Below are 14658 nucleotides of genomic sequence, written 5' to 3' on the forward strand. Positions count from 1 at the left end.
GGGGACCCAACAGTAGGACCACCACTGATCTAATAGTTATCCCTTATCCTGTGGATAGCGGATAACGTCAATCAACCGGAATATCCCTTTAAGCCTCTGACATTCATTTGTCTCGGGAGAGATGGCGGTGTGGATGGAGCTCCTGCCCTTCTCGTGGCAGTTCGCTGTATGCTCTTCTCGTTGTGTGGTGGTTTTTTTTTGTTTTTTTTTTTGTTCCTGCCTCCTCATCCACTCCTTCCTCTGATTCTTCTTCAATCTCTCCAGCCGCCTTGGAATATGTGAAGGGTCATCCCCTGGACCCCATCGATACCGTGGATTTTGAGAGAGAATGTGGAGTCGGGGTCACCGTGACACCAGAGCAGATCGAGGAAGCTGTGAGTAACTTCTTCACGTAAGAATATTTACATGATTCGGAAAGTCCAATAATCCGACCCAGAGCTGAGGTCTTTACTGATATACCAGACACAATGTCTTGTACGGCTCGCTCAGCTGAATGGAATGATACCTTTTTCAATTAGCGATCCAGCAAGAGCACTATGCGGGAACCTGTCCCTGACAATCAGTGAGGGAAGGGCCCCCGGAGGAAGCGAGAGTGCACGAAGTGGCTTCAGCCCACCTTCCGTGCACTTAACTGCTTATTTTCCATATGAGTTAAAAGTACATTTTCTCCAGAATAAAGCAATAGGTCAGGTTTTATCTAATTTTAAGAACCCCCCCCCCCACATGTGCCAGGCCCCACACCAGTAATATAGTTACCCCGCTCCTGGTCCCTGCAGCTGCTTCTCCCTGCAAACGGATGAAAACATCCAGTGTCGGGAAGGGGGGGGGGGAGCAGCCAATAGCAGACGGGGACGAGCCTCCCTAGCGTCACCTGTGATGCTAAGGAGACTCGTCCTTGTCCCCGCCGGCCATTGGCTGCTCCCCCCCGAAACTGGATGTTTTCATCCGTGTGCAGGGAGAAGCAGCTGCAGGGACCAGGAGCAGTGCCGGGAGCTGGGTAAGTATATTACCGGTGAGGGGGGTTTCTTGAAATTGGATAACCCCTTTAAGTGACAGGTATCATTACATTCAGCTGAGCTAGCCTACTAGGCACTGTAACTTGTGTCAAACTCCCTTTAAATGTCTCTGCTTGTTCAGTGTCTGTATAGAGCTTCCTTTATGGAAGTGTCCTCTTCACATCAGGCTGTTCTTATTTTTTCCTTCAGGTTGAAGCTGTTATCCAAAAGTACAAAGAGCAGCTGCTGGCCGAGCGTTACCGCTTTAATATGGGTCTCCTGATGGGTGAGTTTACAGGCTCATTTTATTCACCCTGAAAGAAGCCGCCCCCTGTCAGACAGGCAGTGAAGTGCAGTAGATGCTCTTCTTAGGCTGGGTTCACATCCCGTTTAATGCCTCCTATAGACGTATACGTTACAATGGAACTCTATGGTGAACTACAACTGTATGGCATCAGTCTGAGGTATCCGTCTAACGTATACGAGAAACGTGATGTGAACCCAACCTTGGGTCACCTCATCGGGAGCTATTGCAGGAACCTCATGCAATTTAAGGTTCCGTCCCAGGCGAGATTTGGTGGCGCTCAGCTAATCAGGTGAAGGCACTGTGGAAAGCCCTTTGAAACACGCGCCCTGATTGCTCGTCTGGGTGCATTTGAATGGAGCTTAGCCGCGCCCAGGCCAGTGATGCTTGTCGTGACGACACTGGGCCTGAGGAAAACGGAGGGAAGGCTGCGGCGCACGTAGAGCGCCGCTGCCTTCTCAAACAGCTGATCAGCAGGGGTCCAGGGTGTCGCACCCCCACTGATCAGATACTGATTATCTATCCAGAGGTCATCATTAAAAAAGAACTGCAGAACCACTTTAATAGCACCCGCAGCCGACATACTCCCTTAAATGCAGTTACCTCTTCTAATCCATCTTGTGTTCATTCTTATAGGGGAGGCCAGGAACCGACTCAAATGGGCCGATGGAAAAATCATTAAGAATGAAGTGGACATGCAGGTAACGGGGCGTCCTGCCCTCTTATGTCTGTTACATATACACCTCTCCATACTCATTAAAAGCACAAATCTGTTTCGGATCCAGGAGAGAGCTGAATGGAAGATGTCTGGTAGTGGTGATGGTGGGTGAACGAGGGAATTTCTAATCCGCTGTTGGAAGAGGCCTCCTCCTGGGCCATATGGCGTCACTGTACGTCTGTCACGTGGCTTTGTTGCAGTTCCGCCCCATTTGATTTAATGGGGCTGAGCTGCAATCCAAGCACAGCCGCTATGCGATGTATGGTGTTGTGCTTGGTAACCACCCGAGAGGCCGCTACACCCGCCAGAGCTCCAGTGAGCACTGCAGCCTCCCAAAAAAGCAGATAGAACTCCCACCAATGGGATATTGATAACCTTCCCTCTGGATTCCGGGAATCCAGAGGGTAGGTCATCAGTATTATTTCCCGGATAACCCCCTTAACCTTTGTCCTCCTCAGACATAGTAAGGGGGTCCCAGTGATCAGACATATCATATACAAATAGTCCGCTATCAATACCTGCAGTAGAAAAATCCTATGCGCACATGAAAAATTTGCCACATGGATGTTGGTGCATATTAGACTCCTCTTTCACACGAACGATGCGGATTCTCTCGGGATGCATTCAGTGACACTCGCAAGTTCAGTCAGTTTTGTCTGTGAAAAAAAAAAACGTGAAGAATTACAAACATCAGTGAATAAAAAACGCACTGCATCCGGATACAATGCGTTTTCCACTGAAGCCCTATTCACTTCTATGGGGCCAGGGCTGCGTGAGAAACGTGGAATATAGAACGTGCTGCGATTTTTCACGTAGTTCAGAAAAGATGCGTAAAAAACATAGAAATTAATGGGTCAGGATTCGGTGTCGGGTGCTTCACGCATTGCACCTGCGTGTGTGAAAGGGGCCTTACCCATTAAAATCCTCGTGAAATCTGTGCAAAAACTTGTGGGAATCTGCGCTGTACTTCATACAGATGGAATTACAAATCCACCTTTCCGAAAAATAAACCATTAACACGTTCATTTTTGCGCATGAATTGGCCGCATTGAAGTGACGCTATATCCAAATGCAGATCCTTTTCGGATTTCTGCAGTGGATTTTTCAGATGAAAACAAACCAACCATGTGAACGTGGCCTGTATGTTATCGACCCCCCCCCCCCCTTCAACAGAACATGAGGATTTTATTAGGTCCGGGTTTAACCCTTCCAACCTATTGTTTCCGCCTGATGATGAGCGTCATCGGAGGTATATGGCAGCCGCTTATCCCCCTTACAAGGAATAAGGAAACGGTCGTCTTATGTGTACGGCCAGCTTCACACGGAGTCCAGTAGGTGCCCAGTGCTCCTCCGTAGCAGTCATAGGTTACCCCTGAGCTGCCCTTCACTAGCAGTCCAGCACTGGAGGGGGGATGAGTCCTGTTGACCCCTGTTCTAACGAGTCCTGGACCCTTGGTTCCTATGGAGCGGTGCAGCGCTGATTTTGACTGTAATTGGTGTCTGTTAGATAATTGCGTGAGAGTGCGACTTCTCACCCACATTCCCTGCTGTTTTTCTCAGCACTTCCTTTTGACCTGTCTGCAATTAACCCCTGACCTTCTGTTTTCCCACCCCAGGTTCTACACTTACTTGGCCCCAAGACAGAAGCCGACCTAGAGAAGAAACCAAAGGTATTTTGTTGACTCGTTGTGTCTGACAGTAAATGGGTGATTTGTGTGACTCCCGAGTGACAAAAGGTCGCCAGCTTTCCCCGTGATCCTCCACAACTGCCCGGCCTTTAACATTCCGCCGACGGAGACTCCAGTCTACCTGTAACGTAATACACTAACGTGATGCCAATGTATAGACCCGGCTCTGGTGTAAAGTGTTGCTTCGGTGCAAAAGGCAGGATCCCTACGTCCCTACACTTGCAATAAAAAAATTAGGGAATTGTTGTTCTGGCAATTTCCTCATATGCCTGTGTTTGCTGTATTCACTGAAACGGAGCAGATTCCCATCTGCTTGTACCAAACGGGCAGCTGTAAACTACTTATCAGTAAAGTGTGTAGATGGCGGGGGAAGGGCAGCTGCTGGTTCAGTGCAGGCACATAGCTCCATTTAAGCAGCTTACACACCGCGTTTTTGTACCGGCTGTTTGGTGTCTGCACCTCGTACGGTCTGATATATGGCGGCATAACACCGATTCATCCCACAAGAAAACGTATACCGCACAGTGTGCATTTTTTTATTTATTTTTTTAGCACGGGAGCCACTCGGTGATGTGACGCCCCTGTATACAGCGCAGTGTGAAAGAAAACCGACGCCTATAGTTATCAGTCCCGGCAACTGGCAAGTGTCTTCCAATTAACAAACCTACAAGTGGCTTCGGGCTACAGCGTCGCGTGACTGAAAAAAAAAAAGTGCCATTTGATGCTTGACTCGTCGTAGTTTTCTTGCGCGAGTTGCAGGCGACTTTAAGATTTGCAATGCTTATTTAAAAAAAGCATCTGTTGCAAATAAGGGAGTATTCACACGACCGTGTTTTTCTTCCGCGTCCGTTCCACAATTTTTGCAGACAAAGCACACACCCATTCATTTCTATGGGTCCACAAAAATTGCGGAATGGCCTTTCACTTGTCATCCGTGTGCTGTCCGTTCCTTTTATTTTAGAACATGTCCTATACTTGGCCGCAAATTGCGGTCCGTGGCCCCATAGAATGTCAATGGGTCCGTAGAAAACGGATAGCACACGGAAATGCATCCGTATGTCATCTGTTTTTTTGCAGACCCCCTGGACTGAAAACATTCTAGGAAACCCCCTTTCAGTCCCATTTGACTTTTTTGCGAACTGTGAAAAACCGATTGCACACGGAAGCACCACGTCCGTATTATATGGACTTGCGAAATGGAAACTATAACTGAAGACATACGGAACACACGGATCCGTGATTTGCGGCCCGCGAAACCAACACTGTCGTGTGAATGCTCCCTAAGTCAGTCGCATATGAGTTACATTGGAAAATTCCCTTGCAATCTGCAACAGAGTATCCAGCGGATTTGGATTTTATTCGTGACCACCATGCATTGATCACGTCACACGTGATAACGCTGCCATCGCAGCCGTTACTTGTGATATCGCATGAGCCCTGGCCTCGTAAAACGTGGACATTGCACGGGCAGAGTGTGCAGTATATGTTAGGGTAGGTAGTTGCTCCGGGAGCGATTTAAATCCCATCCCTAAACCCATCCCTGCAGTGCCCTCTAGTGGCCAGATGATGCAAACGGTTGAATCTCAGACACAGCGATAGGACTGACTTAAGACTGGCGTTTTTAGACCTGGCGTGAGCGGGGAAACTGTGCAGGGACTTTGCGCCGCAATCTGTGCCAGGAATATGCCTGATAGGCGTATCTCTGTTTAATAAATGTTAGTGTTTTTTTTTTTGTTTTTTTTCCCTTTTTACCAAGGAACGTTGCCCCACCTGCTCCCCTCCGCCTCACTTGTTCTTCACTTTAAACAAATGCCTGATAAGAAAATGAATCATTTCTATGGAAAGTGAGTGGTGCAGAGCGCTCTGCCTGTGGGTGGGTTATCTAGAAGATAACGGCAACAATGGCTGTTGAGGAGTTAATCTGCTCCCTGATTTGAAGAAGTAAAGCAGGCCATACGCACTGGATAAAATGTCGGCCGAAACCGCTGATTTTGGCTGTTGTGGCCGAACTTTTAATGTGCATTGGGGGGGGCTGCCGGGTCCGTACATCCGTATGCAAACTGATATCATTTGTTTCTGGATGCGGATCCGTCTGACAAATGCATTGCAATACCGGATCTGTCTCTCCAGTCTCATCCGGAAAAACGGATCCAGTATTTATCTTTTTCCTGGATTTAAAGGTCTGCGCAGATCGGGAAACCGGATCAGTTTTTTCCAGAACACTTGGTACCGGATCTGGCATTTAATACATTTCAAAGGAAATGAATGCCAGATCCGACAATCCGGAATTTTGGCCGGAGAAAATACCGCAGCATGCTGCGGTATTTTCTCCAGCCAAATGCCATAAAGGGGCTGAACTGAAGACCTCCTGATGCATACTGAACGGATTGCTTTCTATTCAGAATGCATTAGGATAAAACTGATGCGTTTTCTTTTTTTTCCCCGGTATTGAGCCCCTAGGACGGAACTCAATACCGGAAAACTTTAACACTAGTGTGAAAAGTAGCCTAGGCTGGACATACACTTTCACTTGGTTTGGCTGACGGCTCTCTCTCCCGACTCCCTCCCTGACTTCCCCAAAAGCCACTGCCAGACACTTTATAGCGGGGGCTCCTCTCCCGGGAGGACAAAGATTGGGTGACAATATTCATTCCACCCGATGCTTGTCCCCCGCTCCCCCCAACATAATCTGTCAGGGGAGAATCGTGACCTCCCCACACACATTAGAATCATCCGAACCTGCCGTTCTCGAAAAAAGTATGTGTATGGCCAGCTTTAGGGGAAATAAGGACCAGGCTGTTGGATTTCAACATGCCCGATTAATTTGCTCTTTGGAATCTGGCAGCGGATTAAAACAGTGGTGCCGAGTGAAGACATACATACCTGTCGTCCCCCCCTATCCCAGCGTCAGACCCCCACAGATCATACATTACCTTTCCTGAGGATACAGCAACATTTCAGATGTATAAATGGAGTTGAGCATGCCCAGTGCCCTATTCTGCTTCTGTTTGGAGTTCCCATAGAGATGCTTGTCCGTGGATCCATGGAAAGGAGACATAGGGCACCCACATTTATGACAATTGATTGGGGTCCTATCGGTCAGACCCCGGCCTAGTTGCTCACTGTGGGTAAAGCATGCTCTTAAAGGGGTTTTCTGAGATTTTAATACTGGATAGGTCATCAGTATCTGATCTGTGGCGGTCAGACACCAGGGACCCCTGCTGATCAGCTGTTTGAGAAGGGACCGGTGCTCACAGTAGCGGCATGGCCTTCTCTCAGCTTTCCCTAGGCCATTGATGACGCATTCATCGGTCACATGGCCTCAGAAGTGAATGGGGCTGAGCGCAATACCAAGCACAGCCTCTATACTATGCGCCACTGCCTTCTCAGCTGATCGGCGGATGTCCGACCCCTCCCTCCCCCCCCCCCCCCCCACCAATCCAGAGTATTTGAATCTCAAAAAACCCTTTTAAATCTTGTGACGACCCCTTTAAAGGGGTATTCCCATCTTGGACAATGGGGGCATATCTCCAGATTTCCCGGGGTCCGTCCACCACCAAGCGCTAATCCCTGCCTCTCCCATCGAAGTGAATAGGAGCGTGTCGCGCGGCCCATGCTCCCATTCATGTCTATGGGGCAGACAGCAATAGCTGAGCCAGCACTCGGCTATTTTTGGCGGCCCCATAGTAGTTAATGGAGGGCGGCTGCGCATGCGCAGTGCGCTCTTCACTTTCGGGGCTTCGTTCTACAATGGGGGGGGGGGAATATCCTAGCGATATGCCCCCATTGTCTGAGATGAGAAAACCCCTTTAAGGGCCAGTAAAGCAATTTATCCCCACTAGTCTGGAGTCACATCTTCAAAACTTCCGTATTCAATCAAATATATTCAAATGTTCATAGTGCCATCGGTTCCTGGGAAAGCTGGATGACTGTCAATATGGCCGTCATTACATACAGGGTCCTGAATGGCATATCTGTATCCCTGCAGGTAACGGACATGTTGTCACGATCCATCCGCCGTTTATACAGGATTCATTCATTACTTTGTGTTTTTATTTCATTGCATTCAGGCAGCGAAGCAGAAAGTTGCGGAACCAGAGAAGAAAGCGGATGCGGGTGTGAATGGTGAGTAACGTCACCATCTTCTTACACTTGCTGTGACCCGTTGTTAATACCACAAACAAAACACATTCAGGTTTCCCGGCAGCGCTGCGTCCTCTTGTTAACCACATACCTGACATTCTTGTCGAGGCGCTGCCCTGAGAGTTGTCGGTTGCGACCTGCATAGTCTTCTGTTCACATTCTTATCTCCTACGCAGTGCAGAAAGCGACGCTTCACCATCAGCCGCCGCTAACAGCCACTCCGCTTGTAATCCGAGAAGACATCGGATGTTTTTTTTCCACGCTTGACATATGTTTGTGTGAGATCCTGTCACTCACCGCACAGCATTACTGGGCGTATAGGAGAAATCGGCGAATGTGAGAACAGAAACCAGTTCTTACTGACAATAAACCAGGCGCAACCTGGAACTACATGAGTTAATTCTAGTAGTTATATTCCTGTACATAGGAGCAGTATTATAGTAGTTATATTCTTGTACATAGGAGCAGTATTATAGTAGTTATATTCTTGTACATAGGAGCAGTATTATAGTAGTTATATTCTTGTACATAGGAGCAGTATTATAGTAGTTATATTCTTGTACATATAGGAGCAGTATTATAGTAGTTATATTCTTGTACATAGGAGCAGTATTATAGTAGTTATATTCTTGTACATAGGAGCAGTATTATAGTAGTTATATTCTTGTACATAGGAGGCAGTATTATAGTAGTTATATTCTTGTACATAGGAGGCAGTATTATAGTAGTTATATTCTTGTACATAGGAGGCAGTATTATAGTAGTTATATCTTGTACATAGGAGGCAGTATTATAGTAGTTATATTCTTGTACATAGGAGCAGTATTATAGTAGTTATAGTCTTGACATAGGAGGCAGTATTATAGTAGTATAGTTCTTGTACATAGGAGGCAGTATTATAGTAGTTATATTCTTGTACACAGGAGCAGTATTATAGTAGTTATATTCTTGTACATAGGAGGCAGTATTATAGTAGTTATATTCTTGTACACAGGAGGCAGTATTATAGTAGTTATATTCTTGTACATAGGAGCAGTATTATAGTAGTTATATTCTTGTACATAGGAGGCAGTATTATAGTAGTTATATTCTTGTACATAGGAGCAGTATATAGTAGTTATATTCTGGTACATAGGAGCGTATTATAGTAGTTATATTCTTGTACATAGGAGCAGTATTATAGTAGTTATATTCTTGTACATAGGAGCAGTATTATAGTAGTTATATTCTTGTACTAGGAGCAGTATTATAGTAGTTATATTCTTGTACATAGGAGCAGTATTATAGTAGTTATATTCTTGTACATAGGAGGCAGTATTATAGTAGTTATATTCTTGTACATAGGAGCAGTATTATAGTAGTTATATTCTTGTACATAGGAGCAGTATTATAGTAGTTATATTCTTGTACATAGGAGCAGTATTATAGTAGTTATATTCTTGTACATAGGAGCAGTATTATAGTAGTTATATTCTTGTACATAGGAGCAGTATTATAGTAGTTATATTCTTGTACATAGGAGCAGTATTATAGTAGTTATATTCTGTACATAGGAGCAGTATTATAGTAGTTATATTCTTGTACATAGGAGCAGTATTATAGTAGTTATATTCTTGTACACTAGGAGCAGTATTATAGTAGTATATTCTTGTACATAGGAGCAGTATTATAGTAGTTATATTCTTGTACATAGGAGCAGTATTATAGTAGTTATATTCTTGTACATAGGAGCAGTATTATAGTAGTTATATTCTTGTACATAGGAGCAGTATTATAGTAGTTATATTCTTGTACATAGGAGCAGTATATAGTAGTTATATTCTTGTACATAGGAGCAGTATTATAGTAGTTATATTCTTGTACATAGGAGCAGTATTATAGTAGTTATATTCTTGTACATAGGAGCAGTATTATAGTAGTTATATTCTTGTACATAGGAGCAGTATTATAGTAGTTATATTCTTGTACATAGGAGCGTATTATAGTAGTTATATTCTTGTACATAGGAGCAGTATTATAGTAGTTATATTCTTGTACATAGGAGCAGTATTATAGTAGTTATATTCTTGTACATAGGAGCAGTATTATAGTAGTTATATTCTTGTACATAGGAGCAGTATTATAGTAGTTATATTCCTGTACATAGGAGCAGTATTATAGTAGTTATATTCTTGTACATAGGAGCAGTATTATAGTAGTTATATTCTTGTACATTAGGAGCAGTATTATAGTAGTTATATTCTTGTACATAGGAGGCAGTATTATAGTAGTTATATTCTTGTACATAGGAGGCAGTATTATAGTAGTTATATTCTTACATAGGAGGCAGTATTATAGTAGTTATATTCTTGTACATAGGAGCAGTATTATAGTAGTTATATTCTTGTACATAGGAGCAGTATTATAGTAGTTATATTCTTGTACATAGGAGCAGTATTATAGTAGTTATATTCTTGTACCTTAGAAGCAGTAATTATATGTAGTTATTATTCCTTGTTACATTAGGAGCAGTATTTATGTAGTTTATATCTTGTACATAGGAGGCAGTATTATGTAGTTATATTCCTTGTTACATAGGAGGCAGGTACTTATAGTAGTCTTATATTCTTGTACATAGGAGCAGTATTATAGTAGTTATATCTCTTTACATAGGAGGCAGTATTATAGTAGTTATATTCTTGTACATAGGCGGCAGTATTTATAGTAGCTTATATTCTTTGTACATAGGAGGCAGTATTATAGTAGTTATTATTCTAGTAACTAGGGCAGTATTATAGTTAGTTATATTCTTGTACATAAGGAGCAGTCTTATAAGTAGTTATATTTCTTAGTACATAGAAGCAGTTTATTAGTTAGTTATATTCTTGTACATAGGAGCAGTATTATAGTTAGTTATATTCATTGTACATAGGAGCAGTAATTATAGTAGTTATATTATTGTACATAGAAGCAGTATTATAGTAGTTATATTCTTGTAGTATTATAGTAGTTATATTTCTGTACATAGGAGCAGTATTATAGTAGCTTATATTCTTGTACATAGGCAGGCAGTATTATAGTAGTTACTATTCTTGTCCATAGGAGCAGTATTATCGTAGTTATATTCCTGTTCCATAGGAGCAGCTATTCTAGTACTTATCTTCTTGTATATAGGAGCCCCAGGTATTATAGTAGGTATATTTCTTGTACATTTATTAGTAGTTATATCTTGTACATAGGAGCAGTATTATAGTAGTTATATTCTTGTACATAGGAGGCAGTATTATAGTAGTTATATTCTTGTACATAGGAGCAGTATTATAGTAGTTATATTCTTGTAATTATAGTAGTTATATTCTTGTACATAGGAGGCAGTATTTAGTAGTTATATCTTGTACATAGGAGGCCAGTATTATAGTAGTTATATTCTTGTACATAGGAGGCAGTATTATAGTAGTTATATTCTTGTACATAGGAGGCAGTATTATAGTAGTTATATTCTTGTACATAGGAGGCAGTATTATAGTAGTTATATTCTTGTACATAGGAGCAGTATTATAGTAGTTATATTCTTGTACATAGGAGGCAGTATTATAGTAGTTATATTCTTGTACATAGGAGGCAGTATTATAGTAGTTATATTCTTGTACATAGGAGGCAGTATTATAGTAGTTATATTCTTGTACGTAGGAGGCAGATGGTGGCTGTGTGTTTCTCCGATGGGCAAGGGCTGTTTTGTTTACATTGTCATACTGTTAGGCGGTGGATTCTGCCTACCAGTGACCCAGTGACATCACCGGCATTAATGGGCTGTCTATAGCGCTGTCCACGCCTGGCTAGAAGATCGCTAAAGACTGCCCATTAGTGCCAGTGACGTCACTGGGCTCACGGCTAGGTGGAAGTCTCCGTCTAGCTTACCATGAAAAGTCCAGTATGTCACCGAAGGATAAAAAAATAAAATGGCGCAGGACAAGGGCTATCGGAGCATACAATGCTCCATTTATTCATGCTGAATGAGTGAAGGGGATTATGTTCCTCTCTGAACCTGGACAACCCCTTTAAATAGTTTCTCTACTGTGGATAGCGCCTCTTCTATGCCCCCATAGTCAGAGGAGAGGACCAGATCCTGTGATGGCTCAGGGTTCCCAGCAGTGCCCCATCCCACCCCCATGATGGTGGAACTTGAATAATTGAAAGTCTAATAATCTGGAACTACAATGTATATAACGAAGAGTGAGCAGAGAAAACAAAGTGGGAAATCCTAAAATAGTAAGATAAATAAGAAAATAAATGTTATGCAATGTGTGCGTTCTTATAAACCGCAGCTATGTTTTATGTCTGTCTGATTCTGCATCAGATTACAGGTATTTTTTATATATTTTTTTATACATTTAGTTTTGCTGGTTCTCATTCCACTTTAGGGTCGAGGGAAGGGTTAATCCATGCTCTCCCATTTCTTCACTCGCCCCTTTTATACCAGCGGCGGCGGTGAGGATTGTTTATCTAGCAATTAGAGTCGGCTGTTAACAAGATGGCCCAATTTCCAAGGGGCCTCTGTGGGCTTGCGAGGAGTCTGACGATTTTCTCCCACCCGAGGTGCTGGAAGGTGACATTAAGACGCTGCTGTCTGCCAGTTGGGAGGGCGCCCCTCTCACAAGGAACACACTGCATTATTGATAGTTTCCCCCCCTCCGCTCCTGTAAGTCTTGGCTGAGAAGAGAGAAGGACGTTTAAGAAGAAAAAAAATAATGAGCGGGCGCCCCTGGCGCCACATGTTTAATTGTTCAGTCTGTGTTCTCCAATCACAAAGTGGGATGAAGACGGCGTCATTGTCCTGGCAGCCCCGGGAAGCCACAGCTGAAGCCGGAGGAGGGAGAACTAGGTGAGGGTGGTGGAAGTTTCTAGGATCCAGTGTCTGGGTGGCAGCCAAGATACAGGGCCAAGCTACGTTCTGTATAGAAAACCCCTTACCAGGCATCATCATCTGGACAGACGCCCTAAAAGGGAAAGCTGATTGCATACACTGTATAGTAATTTAGTATGTACGGTGGTTGGTTGGCAGAGCGGTGCCGTGCATATCAATGTGCTGTGGATGACGTAAATGGGGTGCATGAGTTTTGGGTGGGAGGCGATGCACATTGAGGAACCCCCCCCCCCCCCCGATATACATATGCGCACAGTCGATCTGAAAGTGCGTGTGTTCTTAAAGGTGAGAGTGAATAACTTTTCAAGCAGCAACTTGTCTCCCTTAGGGTCCATACACACGTCCGCACTTTGGGTCCGGATCCGTTCCGCAATTATGTGGAGCGTGTGCGGACCCATTAATTTATCATGGCAATACCACACACGACCTATAGACGGGCAATATGCTATTTTACGAAGGAAGCTTATATTGGACAATCCGCTTTAAGACCAAAGGATCAGACATGTTGAAATTTACCCATGCCATCCGCTAAATGAAGCTCAACCAGATACGGTGGATGGTGGACTTCTGTGGGACAACAGCACTGTGGGGCACTTACGGCTTACAGAGAGTGGGCTCTTGTGCCGGCTGGTTGGAGTCGCATCATGGCCCGTATACCATCCGTATAGTGGTGGACACATTATTGCAGCCATAGTCCTCGGTAGAAAAAAAAGCTGTAAAAATGAGGCGTCCTGTTATCTCGTAAGGACGTCCTAGAGGGATTCCCTACGTAAGGGCCCAGGGATGGTTCACGGGCACAATATATTCCTTCTAATCACAGTTTATATTAGGCATTTCCCTATTACTGAGCAGTCTCATTGTGAATGAGAGAAATTCGGTTAATAGGGGAGTAGATCACTGCTGCCTCTCCTCATTTACAGGATCCATCCCTTTCTAAAGGATTAGGGAATTGCTAGTCGGGTAATTGCATGTAGGATTGCGTCATTCCCCGGAGAGCGTGGCGTCCAGCCTGTGGGTGTGCAGCTGCTTTCTATTGTGCGTCTCCTGCCTGTCTTCTAGGAATATCAAGAAGTGAGATGATTGAGGCGAGCGGCCGGGGAGGCTGAGGCCGACGCTGCGCTCCCCGCTCTATTCAGCTCTGTTCATTTTCTTGGAAAGTCTCAGCCAAAACCCAAACACGGTGTCAGTTCTGAGAATCTGCAGGTTGTGGGGAAACACACGCGGCTCTGTCTGAGACCAAATCTCCACAGTCTGCGCCCGTCACACATGGGCTGCTACCAGTCCTGCCCGCAGAGATCCCGTGCACGCCCGCCCTGCCCTGCTCATGGGGGCGCTGTCCTGGCTTCCTACAACTTTCAGTATGTTGTGGTTTTTTTTTAAGCTTCATTTAACCTCTCCCCTGCTGGAGTTCTGATCTTCCACATGACTGATTGTTAGTGGATCCAATTGACCTGTAAGGAGATGGTAGCTGTGGTCTCTCCCCTGTGGCTGTTGCAAAACTACTACTCCCAGCATGCCCCGACAGCTCACTGATTCCATGCTTACAGAGGCTACTGTGATGATGGACTGCTGGAGAAGACCTGTTAGAAGGGCCCCCTAACAGGTCTCGCCCTTGCACCCATCCTCTCATCTTTCTATGTGTATATAGATGGATTGATTCTTATTTTTTGCAGCTGTCATGTTATCTGACCATTTGGCACAATGATGCTTCCTAGTGTGTGTCCGTCCTCCAGCAAGGCTACTGCTGCAGACAGGATGGGGTTAACTAGAACGCAATATCCATTACAGCAGCCGTGTAGGATTATATCTGCTGCGTGTGGTTTTAATTTGGACCCCGGGGACTTTACTGGGAATGCAGGTCCGACTCTTCCATGTAGTCTGACTAATTGGAGTTTCACATGATTATT

General features: G+C 44.4%; 1 protein-coding gene across 1 annotated transcript in view; it reads left to right on the top strand.

Annotated features, from left to right (window-relative positions):
- The window catches only part of QARS1 (glutaminyl-tRNA synthetase 1), a 46854-nt gene that overhangs the window by 9645 nt on the left and 22551 nt on the right, over positions 1-14658 (top strand). Inside the window, 5 exon segments of the mRNA XM_044301191.1 lie at positions 265-374; positions 1206-1281; positions 1936-2000; positions 3634-3687; positions 7776-7830. Of these exon segments, the coding sequence (XP_044157126.1) occupies positions 265-374; positions 1206-1281; positions 1936-2000; positions 3634-3687; positions 7776-7830 (360 nt within the window).

This window comes from Bufo gargarizans, chromosome 7 (assembly GCF_014858855.1).
Source record: "Bufo gargarizans isolate SCDJY-AF-19 chromosome 7, ASM1485885v1, whole genome shotgun sequence".
Lineage (NCBI taxonomy): Eukaryota > Metazoa > Chordata > Amphibia > Anura > Bufonidae > Bufo > Bufo gargarizans.